Source organism: Sceloporus undulatus, chromosome 2 (assembly GCF_019175285.1).
Source record: "Sceloporus undulatus isolate JIND9_A2432 ecotype Alabama chromosome 2, SceUnd_v1.1, whole genome shotgun sequence".
Classification (NCBI taxonomy): Eukaryota; Metazoa; Chordata; class Lepidosauria; order Squamata; family Phrynosomatidae; genus Sceloporus; species Sceloporus undulatus.
The window spans coordinates 42498153-42513017 of NC_056523.1; the positions used below are offsets into that span (position 1 = coordinate 42498153).

The 14865-nt window shown below is 47.7% G+C and overlaps 1 protein-coding gene across 1 annotated transcript in view; it reads left to right on the forward strand.

Annotated features, from left to right (window-relative positions):
• LOC121922547 (contactin-4-like) overlaps positions 1-14865 on the forward strand; it is a 418703-nt gene that overhangs the window by 389249 nt on the left and 14589 nt on the right. Inside the window, 3 exon segments of the mRNA XM_042452129.1 lie at positions 4326-4484; positions 14698-14837; positions 14839-14854. Coding sequence (XP_042308063.1) covers positions 4326-4484; positions 14698-14837; positions 14839-14854 — 315 coding nt within the window.

Below are 14865 nucleotides of genomic sequence, written 5' to 3' on the forward strand. Positions count from 1 at the left end.
ATCTATCTATCTATCTATCTATCTATCTATCTATCTATCTATCTATCTATCCTGGTCAAAGACTGAATAAATTATATTAATATTACTATCTATCTATCTATCTATCTATCTATAATTTTCATGACTGCCATCTCTGGTAAAATCCTGTTTTTCAGAAAGGCCTGTATAGTGCCATGTTTATTGTTTATTTAAACATTTTTATGCTGTGTTTTGATCTAGATGTACAGAGACCACCAACATCATTAGGAAACAAAAATCAAACACAAAAATTAAAAAACCTAGACAATATAAAACTAGAGGGCGGGAGATCAAAAACAATGGCAATATAGTATAAAGGATTATGTACAGTAATAAAAGGTTTTGGTGATCACAGTCGAAAACTCCATCTAAAAAAAACATATCTCCACAACTGAGAAAATAGCGTCACTTGTTACTACTTGGCATTTTCAAATGTTGGGGGAACAGATTAATGGAAGCTATGTTGTGGAGTAGAATAGTCAGTAAACCTCTTACAAAGAGAGGTAATCTTTTCATTCCATACGAAGTATTAAACAGAGGAGGAAGCCAGGGGAGTGATTTGGGTGTGCCTAAAATAGTTCCATAACTGGAGCCAAAATATTCTAGATTATTCTAACCTATTCTTGAAATATGTTAATCTATTAGATTATCAGTCTATAGATCTGTTAATCTATTAATCAATATAGTATCTATTGAGGTTGGATTAAATTAATAGATTGATGTCTGTTCATTAATACATATATATTAATGGATTGATGTTTGTGTTAATATTGATTAATATCTATTAGATAATTTTAATATCTTCAGATTAATCTGTTGGAGTATTTTAATTATTAATTAATATTTATCTATTTAGCTACAGTGCTATATAAATAAAGCATAATAATAATAATAATAATAATAATAATAATAATAATAATAATAATAGCTTTTAGAGTGTTCTAATTTATTCTAGATTATATTCCAGCATATTTGCCTGGAAGCCTCATGCCTTTTAGCTTCTTGCGGGGCGGTAGACAGGGGGGGGGGGGTTCTTGGGGTCTGGACCCCCCCTTTCCATTATATAAAATGAATTGTGTGTGCTGCCGTGCCGCCGCCCCCAAGCCCCATTATAGTGGTGGCACTTAGTCTGGACCCCCCCTTCCCAAAATCCTGGCTACATCCCTGCTTCTTGGAGGAAATGGCTTGTAATATTGTGATAGCCAAATACAGCCCTTTCGCTTTTGGGCAGTAAGGCTTGTTGCTTCCAGATGATTGTCTTATTCAAGCTAAAATTACTGACATCAGTGATTGTGTGTTGAGCTTTTTGGATTATGGCTTTTGGATGTGAATGCTTTAGTCCTTACTTAATGCCTTGAAAAGCAGAGAAGAAGTAAACCTACTGTAATGTGGAAAGAGAGGGAGGGAGAATGGGGAACATGATCATTGTCCATTTAAGAAGACAGCAGCGGTTTATCAGCTGTTCCCTCTTGGGAGTAAGATATATTGTTGCTGTAGTAAACGTACACTCCATTTAATGAGGACGAGAAACAATGAACAATTTAAATACCAATAAATTAGGCTGCTAAATATTTAAAATCCATAATACTTGAAGTTCTTAACTCAAAATATATGCATCATTTTGTAGGGGATAATCTTAAATTTTACTAGGAGTCTTTTAGAAGAAAATGTATGGCAAGGAAGCACTGAATACAGTTAATGAGTTTATTTCTTTGTTAGTATTTTCTTTCTTTCTTTCCCTACCCCCACCCCAAAAAGGTATTTTCCTAGCCTACTGCACCATCTGCTGGATAGCAAGAGAGAACACACAAGCTTTATTCTTACCTGTTAATAGGAGCTAGTGATGCAAAGGCACAACATGCCTGCTCCATCAAACACAAGCCATGTAGAACTTGATGTAAGCAGAATCCCTTATTGATCAATGTAAATGAGATTCTCTTTCAGGCATCACGAGTGTATAGGTTTTAAGGGGACCAGATTCAGTGCATCATCACATTTGCCTGAAAGCTCTAAATGATAAAAACAATAAAAGCTTACACACCATAGAAGCAAACTCATTGAGATTAGCATAGGCTAACCTCTTTTCAGAGATCTTGCCAGCAGTAGCTTACTCCCAAATAAATCAGGTAGGCAGTCAACAAAGTTTTTAACATCCAACAGATGATGGCAGTTCCAGGAGTGACTTTTTGCAGCTTTAATTTTTTTTTCAGCCATCCCCTTAACTGAAGAAAAGCAGGCCTTGTTACTCATAATTTTGTCACATCCAGACTAGACTAGACTTAGTGTAGTGGTTTGAGCATTAGGCTATGACTCAAGAGACCAAAGTTTGAATCACCGCTCAGCCACGGAAACATACTGGGTGACTTTGGTCAAATCACACACTCTTAGCCTCAGAGTGGCAAAGGCTAATCCCCTTGCCAAGCAACACTTTTGCCTTAGGGTAGCCATAAGGTTTGCCTTAGGGTAGCCATAAGTCAGAAATTACTTGAAGGGACATAACAACAACAGATAGACTACTAGAATCTGTTCTTCATGGGCTTGCTTATCGAAGATTTGGAAGGTTTTGCTAATATAAAATGCAGCTGACCAACTGTTTCTTCCAAAGGATCAACAAAAGCACAATTCTGTCCTCTTTTACTCAGAGATAACTGCCAGCTTCTGTATAGTATGTAGGGCTGCAGCCTGAAGCTTCATATCCAAAAGTCTCCCTTTCAGAATGGTGTTAATGAATTCTCATAAAAACTAAATTGCATAATTTTATCTGCTGTTGATGAACATATATTCTTTAACATGCTGACCACTGTCTGAGAGAAAATTTCAAGATGACCTTGCCAAAATCATTTCTGAAAAATCAAAAACCCAAATAGAAATTATTAACTGGCATTTTATATTTTTTAACTTATTTTGGCTGGAATCCTGTATCAGCTTATACTTAAGACTTAACTACAGGGTCAAGCAGAAGGCCAGGAAAGAGCAGCCCAAAGCTGCTTCTTCTGAGAGTGGGCCAAGACCACACTGTCTGCTCTCAAGGCGGTCTGCATGCACATGCTATAACCACACAGTACGACCTCAAGCCGTGCTGCTGTTGTTAATGTTTTGCACCCTCCATCCATGTGTACCATTGCGGAAACACACTGTCAGTGACTGCCTCCTGACTAGATGCCATCCCATTGGATGGCTGCTCCCTTTGATCATGCACACAGTCACACCTGTGAACCTCCACTGGCCATCAGAGTAGAGGTGTGCCCAGTCAAACACTGGCAATGCATGATCCAGCACAACCAAAAGGGGTGTTCTTCCCCTGTCTAATTCTAAACATATGTCATCTATCAAGGAGAAGTCTGTCTCCTTCCAAAAAAAACAGACCTGAACTCAGGCTGAAAGAATAATAACCAGCTCATTCAAGAAAATCTGGTGTTATGGTGCTGCCACTTGCTGAAAGAAAATGAGGGGAGATTGGAGAACGGCTGAAGTCTGGTGTTCCTAGGATGACTTTAATCTTCCATAAAGCCATAAAATAATGTAAAGTTGCAGTCTGTGCCCACTTACCTGGCAGGAAGTCACACAAATTAATTCAATTTACTTCTTAATAGAGCTGCATACCATTCCAAACTGATGCACATTTCCTTTGGAGAAAACCACACTGAATATACTGGGACTCACCTTACAATAAGATTGTACCGAAAGAAATCTAACAAAAGCCTAAGTCTTGCATCTTCACTCTTCCCACAACTTCTGAATTCTACATAAGCATTTGTTAGACATTCTCTGGAATTCATTTTCCATGTGTTTTTTTAGCACTGCAGAATATGGTTTTGGCTTCATTTTCTGTAACTATAGGTTTTTTTTAAAAAAAAATGCTGTCAGTCAGAAGCAGCTCGTAATCTGAAAGAGATAAAAGTGACCTTCCAACAGCAAGTTTTGTCTGCAAAAGAAATAATACAACTTCTTTATCTACCAAAAGTGGGGAGAACTAACTTTAGTCACCCTAGTTAAAGTTTGATTCTTTTCTGCCAGACTACAGCTAACTGGGGAAAGCCATGTGGTGGGAATTTGTTTTTGTGCAAGGAACTGAAAGTGATGCAGATCCAAAGTACAATATCCAATGCAGCCTGATGATTTTAACATTTGATCCATTTTATATAACTTCTTTGCATGCTGAAAGCTATCCATCACATACATTATGTTCTTGATCTGAAATTTAAAGTCATGCAACTGCTTGATCTTAACTGTAAGATATTTCCATATAATGTTATATATTGAGTACATTTTGTCATCTTGAAACATTTTTGTTTATTCTATAACAGGCCCACCAGGTCCACCTGAAGCGGTGACAATTGATGAAATCACAGATACAACTGCTCAGGTATCATGGAGGCCGGGACCTGACAATCGCAGCCCTATTACAACATATGTTGTTCAAGCAAGGACCCCATTCTCTGTCGGATGGCAAGCAGTTAATACAGGTAAACAGATACCTTACAACTCATTGAATATGATCTACTACTTCAAGTGTGTTCTCCAGATGCTCTATGAGAGAATGCACAAGTACAAAAGACTCTGAACCTTGGCAGTCATGTGTCTTGTCAAATTGGTTTCAATAATTCAAACAGGGCTACATTTCAGAGATCTTTACTGAACACATAAGAATCAAAATATACACAAAAGGTACATTGGGAGTCTGATACATATTAAGCAAATCCATCAAAATATAATTTGTTCAATGTGGCTTTTCTAGAGATGGGGAAAATTCACACAAGGAACACACTTATTGCATGATCAGGATCCTATGAAGCATCTGAAGTAAGTCTGTTTTTGCTAGCCCTCTGCAAATTTGGGTTCAAAGGTTCTTGAAGGAGGGAGGGGGAAGGGAGCAGAACAAGCTCAAGCATGAGCTCAGGGATCAGAAGAGAAACCAGTCCCTTCTTCTCTCTCAGTCTCTCTCTGTGTTAGAATCAGCTATTCCATGGATACTGCCCTCTCCTTTTTCACTGAGAGGATTAGCTTCTGAGTTTCTTTCGAACCAGCAGCAAGCATTCACTTGGAAACCATTTTCTCTTGTCTTGCCCAAGTTCCTTTGTTCCCTGTTCAAACTCTCCTTTTTGCCATCAGATCACCAGAAGAAGAACTGCAATAAGCGGCTGAGCTTCCAACTGCTTAAAGAATTATGAACTTCTCTTTCTTTAAATATAAACACTAATGGAGCGCCTGGTAGAGGTGGGAATCGGGGGCACTGCACTCCAGTGGTTCGGTCCTCCTACCTCTCGGGAGGTTCCAGATGGTGCAGCTGGGAGACGTGTGCTCCAATAAGAGGGCCCTTATATCTGGGGTCCCTCAGGAGCCATTTTGCTCCCATGCTTTTCAACATTTACATGAAAACCGCTGGGAGAGATCATCCGGAGACATGGGACGCGGGGTTATCAGTACGCTGATGACACCCAAAATAGTCTTCTCTATGTCTCCGAACTTGCAGTGACTGAGGATGGTGTCTCTCCTCTCTGGCCTGTCTGAGTCAGTAGTGGCTGGATGAGGAAAACCAACTCAGTTGCAATCCAGAGAAAACGGAGGTACTCGTGATAGGTTCTCCTGGCCCAGGGATGGCGGTGTTCCACCTGTCCTGAACGGATCACGCTTCCCGTGAAGGACACGGTATGCCAGTCTGGGGTGCTCCTTGATTCGTCGCTACCACCTTACATCTCAGGTGGATGCGACGGTCAGGAGCACCTGTTATCAGCTTCGACTGATTCGCCAGCTGCGTCCCTACTTGGGCCAGAGGCCACCTTGAACGGTAGTACATGCTCTCTGTAACCTCTCGATTGGACTTCTGCAACGCGCTCTACATGGGGCAACCCTTGTACCAAACCCGGAAGCTACAACTGGGCAGAATATGGCACCAGACTGGTCACTGGCATACCATGGCCAGTCATATAACACCAGTGCTTAAAGATCTGCACTGGCTGCCTATTCGTTTCCGGGCACAATACAAGGTGTTGGTTATAACCTATAAAGCCCTAAATGGATTGGGCCCAGGATACCTAGAGGACCGCCTCTCCCCATATAATCCGCCCGCACACTCAAACATCCGGGCAGCAGCTATTGAGGGTCCCAGGGCAAGACTGGCCTCCACATCTAGGAGGACCTTCACCACCTCAGCCCCGACCCTCTGGAATTCGCTGCCCAGAGAGCTCCGTTCGGCCACCTCCCTGGCCCAGTTCAAAGAATTAAGACCTTCTTGTTCAAATACCAGCTCCCGTTTAGTCTTCCCCCTCTGCACAGCAGTGGCAAGCTGGCCAGAATTGGTTTTTAATTGATTTTTTGTAAATGTTTATATGGTGTGTGCTTTGTATTATGTTTTTTTATAGTGTTGTACACCGCCCTGATTGCAAGAAGGGCGGTATAAAATAAAACTTTTATTATTTATTATTAATGGAAATAGGGTGTAGAGGAGGAAAGATACAGCTTGTAGGGAAAGAACCTTCAAAAACAAAGGTTTTCAAAGGTCCAAAACAGATGGGCTAAATAGAGCAGCTCCCAGTGGCTGCAAGGTGTGGCATGCAGACAACACACATCCCCAGAGGGCTTCTAGCTGCTCCAAGAGCCTAAGGCAGCCCAGAGCCCCCAGAAAAAGAAGCACAGAAAAAGTAGTTCTTGCCAGCAGCTCGTTTGAGACCACAGGAGCGGTCCACTTTCAAAGTTGGCTGTCCAATTGCCCAGCCCCAGGCCGATCGGGGAGCCAATCAGGGCTGGATACCTTTCCTTGGATCTTTTTAGATCTTTTTGTGAAGACACGCAGGGAAGCACAAAAATGTGTTATTCCTGCCAGAAGTGCAGAACTTCTCAAAAGCCTTGTCTGTACTGGCCAGGATACTCCAGGGGCAGTCTAGAGTATCCTGGCTCACAATCCCTCATTCTGCTGCTGTTACCTTCACTATCATTTCTGCACAGCAGCAGTTATCTACATGGGTAGTCCACTGGGCCACATAGTGCATCCATTGCCACCACTGGTCAGATAGAGCAAGGTACCCATGATGATCATATTGCTGAGCATCTCATTCTGACCTCAAAATAAGCACCACAGAGGCAATGGATGCACCAGGCAGCCCAGTGGGACACCTGTGCAGAAAGCCACTGCAGCATGGAACAGAGGGCTCCAGATGTTCTCAGAAGATCTAGAGCAACAGGTGACTTAAAAAAATGTTTTATTCTCCTGTTGTGGTTCAGACATGCCGGACATTGTTTGGCCTACCCACACCAGAAGCAGGGTTGGGTCATCATGATCATTGAAACAGGACAGTGCCAGAAAGGGAGTGGATGATGGGCCTTTTGGCTGTGTAGGCAAGGCCTAAGATACTTACTGACTTCACAGTGATATCTACAAAGAAACTGGCCAGAGGTAGCAAGGGCTCAGAAACATAGAAGTGAGCAAGAACCTTGACAAATCAAAAGTTTAGGAAGAATCAAGAAATAAGAAAACATTGGAATCCAGGCAGACCCAGCAACATCAGAGGACTGTCTGAAGGAAGAGGCCCCTCCCTCTTCAACTGTCATCTCGGACTCAGAGGGAGCCATCAGGCAGACCCGCAACATCGAGGACTGCCTGAAGGAAGAAGGCCCCTCCCTCTTCAACTGTCATCTCGGCCTCCAGAGGGAGCCATCGCAGACCCAGCAACATCGAGGACTGCCTGAAGGAAGAGGCCCCTCCTCTTCAACTGTCATCTCGGCCTCAGAGGAGATCAGGCAGACCCAGCAACATCGAGGACTGCCTGAAGGAAGAGGCCCCTCCCTCTTCAACTGTCATCTCGGCCTCAGAGGGAGCCATCAGGCAGACCCAGCAACATCGAGACTGCCTGAGGAAGAGGCCCCTCCCTCTCATGTCATCTCGGCCTCAGAGGGAGCATCAGGCAGACCCAGCACATCGAGGACTGCCTGAAGGAAGAGCCCCTCCCTCCTCAATGTCATCTCGGCCTCAGAGGGAGCCATCAGACCAGCAACATCGAGCTGCCTAAGGAGACCCCCCCCCCAGCAACTTCATCTCGGCCTCAGAGGGAGCCATCAGGCGACCCAGAAACATCGAGGACGTCTGAAGGAAGAGGCCCCTCCCTCCTCAAACTGTCATCTCGGCCTCAGAGGGAGCCATCAGGCAGACCCAGCAACATCGGGGACTGCCTGAAGGAAGAGGCCCCTCCCTCCTCAACTTGTCATCTCGGCCTCAGGGGAGCCATCAGGCAGACCCAGCAACATCGGGGACTGCCTGAAGGAAGAGGCCCCTCCTCTTCAACTGTCATCTCGGCCTCAGAGGGAGCCATCAGTGCAGACCCAGCAACATCGGGGACTGCCTGAAGGAAGAGGCCCCTCCCTCTTCAACTGTCATCTCGGCCTCAGAGGGAGCCATCAGGCAGACCCAGCAACATCGGGACTGCCTGAAGGAAGAGGCCCCTCCTCTTCAACTGTCATCTCGGCCTCAGGGGACGACCATCAGGCAGACCCAGCAACATCGGGGACTGCCTGAAGGAAGAGGCCCTCCCCCTTCAACTGTCATCTCGGCCTCAGAGGGAGCCTCCAGGCAGACCCAGCAACATCGAGGGACTGCCTGAAGGAAGGCCCCTCCCTCTTCAACTGTCATCTCGGCCTCAGAGGGACCATCAGGCAGCAGACAGCCCAGCAACATCGAGGACGCCTGAAGGAAAGGCGAGAAGGTGGCTGGGGCGGGGAGGTTGGTTGGTTGCGCCGGAACCCTCTCACAGTGCCCCAGGCCCTGGATCGAAACCTGGCCTCCACATCGTGTGCTACCTATGAAGTCACCATACCTGAAGGGTGGAATTTACTATGGTTGTGAACGGCTGAAGTCTTTTTTATATCCTGCTGTGCTGTGAGAACACCCTTTTCTATCTTAGCTCCTGCTCAGTAATTCCTCTGATTCCTCTCCTTCACAAGACTGGGCTGGTACTGTGGAAGTCAGAGGCTCTGCAGAAGAAATCAACCGACTCTAAATTGTCAGTTTCGGTATGGACCTGGATCGGTAGTAATTAACCAGTGCAATTAAAATGGCAAAGCAGAAAGCAATATGATGTTTTGGAGCTCCATGAGGACATGTGTCCTTACCACGGCCGGCCTGCTTCTGCCCTCACAAGCTACAGCTCACAAAAGCTGAGGGAGCCATCAGGCAGACCCAGCAACATCGAGGACTGCCTTAAGGAAGAGGCCCCTCCCTCTTCAACTGTCATCGGCCCGAGGGAGCCATCAGGCAGACCCAGCAACTCGGGGACTGCCTGAAGGAAGAGGCCCCCTCCCCCTTCAACTTTCTCCGGCCTCAAGGGAGCCATCAGCAGCCCAGCAACATCGGGATGCCTGAAGGAAGAGGCCCCTCCCCCTTCAACTGTCATCTCGGCCTCAGAGGGGCCATCAGGCAGACCAGCAACATCGGGGACTGCCTGAGGAAGAGGCCCCTCCCCCTCAACTGTCATCTCGGCCTCAGGGGAGCCATCGGCAGACCCAGCAACATCGGGGACTGCCTGAAGGAAGAGGCCCCTCCCCCTCAACTGTCATTCGGCTCGCGGGAGCATCTGCACCAGCAATCGGATGCCTGAAGGAAGAGCCCCTCCCCTCAATGTCATTCGCCTCAGGGGAGCCATCAGGCAGACCCAGCAACATCGGGGACTGCCTGAAGGAAGAGGCCCCTCCCCTTCAACTGTCATCTCGGCCTCAGAGGGAGCCATCAGGCAGACCCAGCAACATCGGGGACTGCCTGAAGGAAGGGCCCCTCCCCCTTAACTGTCATCTCGGCTCAGAGGGAGCCATCAGGCAGACCAGCAAACATCGAGGACTGCCTGAAGGAAGAAGGCCCCTCCCCTTCAACTGTCATCTCGGCCTCAGAGGGAGCCATCAGGCAGACCCAGCAACATCGCGGGACTGCCTGAAGGAAGAGGCCCTCCCCCTTCAACTGTCATCTCGGCCTCAGAGGGAGCCATCAGGCAGACCCAGCAACATCGGGACTGCCTGAAGGAAGAGGCCCCTCCCCCTTCAACTGTATCTCGGCCTCAGAGGGAGCCATCAGGCAGACCAGCAACATCGAGGACTGCCTGAAGGAAGAGGCCCCTCCCCCTTCAACTGTCATCTCGGCCTCAAGGGAGCCATCAGGCGACCCGCAACTCGAGGACTGCCTGAAGGAAGAGGCCCCTCCCCTTCACTGTCCATCTGGCCTCAGAGGGAGCCCTCAGGCAGACCCAGCAACATCGAGGACTGCCTGAAGGAAGAGGCCCCTCCCCCTTCAACTGTCATCTCGGCCTCAGAGGGAGCCATCAGGCAGAACCCAGCAAAATCGGGACTGCCTGCTGAAGGAAGAGGCCCCTCCCTTCAACTGTCATCTCGGCCTCAGAGGGAGCCATCAGGCAGACCCAGCAACATCGAGGACTGCCTGAAGAAGAGGCCCCTCCCCTCTTCAACTGTCATCTCGGCCTCCGAGGAGCCATCAGGCAGAACCAGCAACATCGGGGACTGCCTGAGGAAGAGGCCCCTCCCCCTTCAACTGTCATCTCGGCCTCAAGAGGGAGCCATCAGGCAGACCCAGCAACATCCGGACTGCTAGGAAGAGGCCCCTCCCCTTCAACTGTCATCTCGGCCTCAGAGGGAGCCATCAGGCAGACCCGCAACATCGGGACTGCTGAAGGAAGAGGCCCTCCCCCTTCAACTGTCATCTCGGCTCAGAGGGAGCCATCAGGCAGACCCAGCAACATCGGGGAAGCCTGAAGGAAGAGCAGCCCTCCCCCTTCAACTGTCATCTCGGCTCAGAGGGAGCCATCAGGCAGACCCAGCAACATCGGGGACTGTGAAGGAAGAGGCCCCTCCCCTTCAATTCATCTCGGCCTCAGAGGGAGCCATCAGCAGACCCAGCAAACTCGGGGACTGCCTGAAGGAAGAGGCCCCTCCCTTCAACTGTCATCTCGGCCTCAGAGGGAGCCCCAGGCAGACCCAGCAACACATCGGGGACTGCCTGAAGGAAGAGGCCCCTCCCCTTCAACTGTTCATCTCGGCCTCAGAGGAGGCCATCAGGCCGACCCAGCAACATCGAGGACTGCCTGAGGAAGTGCCCCCTCCTCTTCAACCTGTCATCTCGGCCTCAGAGGGAGCCATCAGGCAGAACCAGCAACATCGAGGACTGCCTGAAGCGGAAAGAGCGAGCAAGGTGCTGGGAGGGGGGAGGTTGGTATGGTGCGCCGGAACCTCTCTACAGTGCCCCAGGCCCTGGATTCGAAACCTGGCCTCCACAGTGTGTCTACTATGAAGTAACCATACCTGAAGGGTCCTGGAATTTACTATGGTTGTGAATGGCTGAAGTCCTTTTTATCTGCGTGCTGTGAGAACACCCTTTTCTATCTTAGCTCCTGCTCAGTAATTCCTCTGATCCTCTCCTTCACAAGACTGGGCTGTACTGGGGAATTTACAGAGGCTCTGCAGAAGAACATCACACGACTCTAAATGTCAGTTCGGTATGGACCCGGATCGGTAGAAATTAAACCAGTGCAATACTTAAAATGGCAAAGCAGAAAGCAATATGATGTTTTGGAGCTCCATGAGGACATGCTGTCCTACCCGGGCGGCCTGCTTCGCCCCTCACAAGCTTACAGCTCACCAAACCTGAAGGAGCATCAGGCAGACCCAGCAACATCGAGGACTGCCTGAAGGAAGAGGCCCCTCCCTCTTCAGTATCTTCGGCCTCAGAGGGGAGCCATCAGGCAGACCCAGCAACATCGGGGACTGCCTGAAGGAAGAGGCCCCTCCCCCCTTCAACTGTCATCTCGGCCTCAGAGGGAGCCATCCGGCAGACCAGCAACATCAGAGGACTGGCCTGAAGGAAGAGGCCCCTCCCTCTTAACTGTCACTCTCGGCCTCAGAGGGAGCCATCAGGCAGACCCAGCAACATCGAGGACTGCCTGAAGGAAGAGGCCCCTCCCTCTTCAACTGTCATCTCGGCCTCAGAGGGAGCCATCAGGCAGACCCAGCAACATGGGGACTGCCTGAAGGAAGAGGCCCCTCCCTCTTCAACTGTCATCCGGCCTCAGAGGGAGTCATCAGGCAGACCAAGCAACATCGAGGACTGCCTGAAGGAAGAGGCCCCTCCCTCTTCAACTGTCACCTGGGCCACCGAGGGAACCATCAGGCAGAACAGGCAAATCGAGGACTGCCTGAAGGAAGAGGCCCCTCCCTCTTCAACTGTCACCTGGCCTCAGAGGGAGCCCTCAGGCAGACCCAGCAACATCGAGGACTGCCTGAAGGAGAGCCCCTCCCTCTTCAACTGTCATCTCGGCTCAGAGGGAGCCATCAGGCAGACCCAGCAACTCGAGGACCTGCATGAAGGAGAGGCCCCTCCCTCTTCAACTGTCATCTCGGCCTCAGAGGGAGCCATCGGCAGACCCAGCAACATCGAGGACTGCCTGAAGGAGAGGCCCCTCCCTCTTCCAACTGCATCTCGGCTCCGAGGAGCCATCAGGCGGACCCAGCAAACATAAGGACTGCCTGAAGGAAGAGGCCCTCCATCTTCAACTGTCACCTGGGCCACAGAGGGGAGCCATCAGGCAGACCCAGCAACATCGGGGACTGCCTGAAGGAAGAGGCCCCCCCCCCTCTTCAACTGTCATCTCGGCCTCAGAGGGAGCCAACAGGCAACCTAGCAACATCGGGGACTGCCTGAGAGCTGGTGGAGGACTACTTCTGCCGCTGCCCCCCCCCATGTCCACCTGGGAAGAAGCTCCCCAGAACTCCGGAGGACTGTCTTGCCGCTGTGGTGGCTTTTTACCAGGGGAGGGGTCAGTGAGAGAGGGGTGTTTTTATGTATTCTTATTGTTTTATTGATATTTGCTGTGAAACCGCCCTGATCTATGAAGGGCGGTATAAAAATAATACATTTATTTATTATTATTTATTTTTTATATTGTTCCTGAAATCTGTGCTGACACCAGAGACATCTTTCATATGTATGCCAAGAAGTACCGGTATCAGAAATATGAAATTAAGGAATATGGAAGGTGGCAGTGATGGACAGCCTTCACGAGCTGTTTCTTTTCCCAGAAATCTATTCTGGGTGAAATGATATATATGCCATCTTTAACTTGATTCTGATTATCTAGAAGCTCAGGGGGAAAGCTTACTTGTAGCAGGGGCTATAGAAATTTCATTTGCTGCTTCTCATTCAGCAATACATGTGCTGTTGCTTTCCAACACCCTACAGGGCACTTGGTCCATTTGGCCTTTTCCCATAGCACACCTATGTTGTGTGACCAGATATTATAGTGCAGTCCCACCATTCTTCAATGCACAGGGCCAGTTCCAGGTCCATGCTGCGTTTCTCATGCCATCCGCACTACATTCTAGCACACACAAGCTGGGGCAACAGCTAAAGTAGAGAGCCTTGTTGGCACAGAGGCCTACAACCCCCTTAATGAAATATCAAACTCGATTGAGCAGGGGATGAGCCCATGGTATTTGAAATAGCAAAATGAAAAGTGTGATCCTTACAGTATAGCAAGTCACTAAACATAATGAGACCATGGATGGGACTGTCTCCATTAGGATGTCCATTTCAGCAAACTACATTTTCCAGCATCCCTAATTACCTAGTATAGCACTGGTCGTGTACCAAGGAAGAAAATAAGGGAGGGAGTGCTAAAGACAATACAGTCCAGAACTTCAGTTTTAAAGTGAGGACATAGGAGTTAGGAAAAAGCATGATCCAGCTCTTATATTATGAAAAATGTGCTCCCAGCTGATTAGTTTATTACTTACCTTCTTCTGTATGTTTTGATCTTCTTTAAGAGACATAGCCATGTTAGTCTGAGAATAAAGTCTCAGTAGATGGACAAGGAGGAAGTAGAAGTCTAAAACACTTTTCCCTCAGCTGGCCGTGTGTAATAGTTTTTTAATATGAAATTGTTTTCTAAATATAAATAAATAAATAAATTTTTTATTTATATGCCGCCCTTCCTTCGCTCAGGCGGCTCACAACAGGTTAAAATACAAACAACAATACACATAAATTAAAATACCCATAAAACAAACCAAGCAGTAAAAAGCCCCCATAGCCCAACCTCTTGGCCACGAAAGAGGAGGGAGGCCCCACAGGATATTTATATCGGGGAATGCCTGTTGGAATAGGAAGGTTTAAGGTCCTTCCTAAATGGGCCAGGGTAGTGAACGAGCGGGAGCTCTTGGGGAGCGCATTCCAAAGGGTGGGCAGATGTGGAAAACGTCCTCCGGGACAGTGGCAGACTCAGCACGCCCCAGGCACCTTCAGTAGCGCTGCCCAGACGTAGTGTTTGTAACTTGTATTGGAATTTTATATCTGTACGCCGCTTGATCATCGTGGACAAGCGGGATAGAAACTATTATTATTATTATGATTATTATTATCTTATGCAAAAACTTTTTCCTCTCAGTCTCAAAGGTGCACAAGATCCGGTCCACATGGAACCTCTTCTTTGTTACCCCAACTTAGCAATGATTTTTAACAAAGAAAAAAGTAAGAACATTCTCCTAATGGGCCATTTCCTTAGTCTGTACTCTAATCTGCCCCTTATACTGTGTTTTGCTGTATCTTCTATTCTCAACCAAGATTTCATGTGTTTTTCAGTAACAGTTGGACCACAGTAATATACTTTCTTCATCTATGTTTTCCCCATCACCCAGTGCCTGAGGTCATTGATGGAAACACATTTACAGCAACAGTGGTGGGTTTTTAAACCCATGGGTTGAGTATGCAATTCCGAGTGCGTTGCTGATGCCTAATTATGGAGATAGGGGAACCAAGCAAACCATCAGAGAAGAGGCAGAACTGAGGAGGCTCGTAAGTAGACA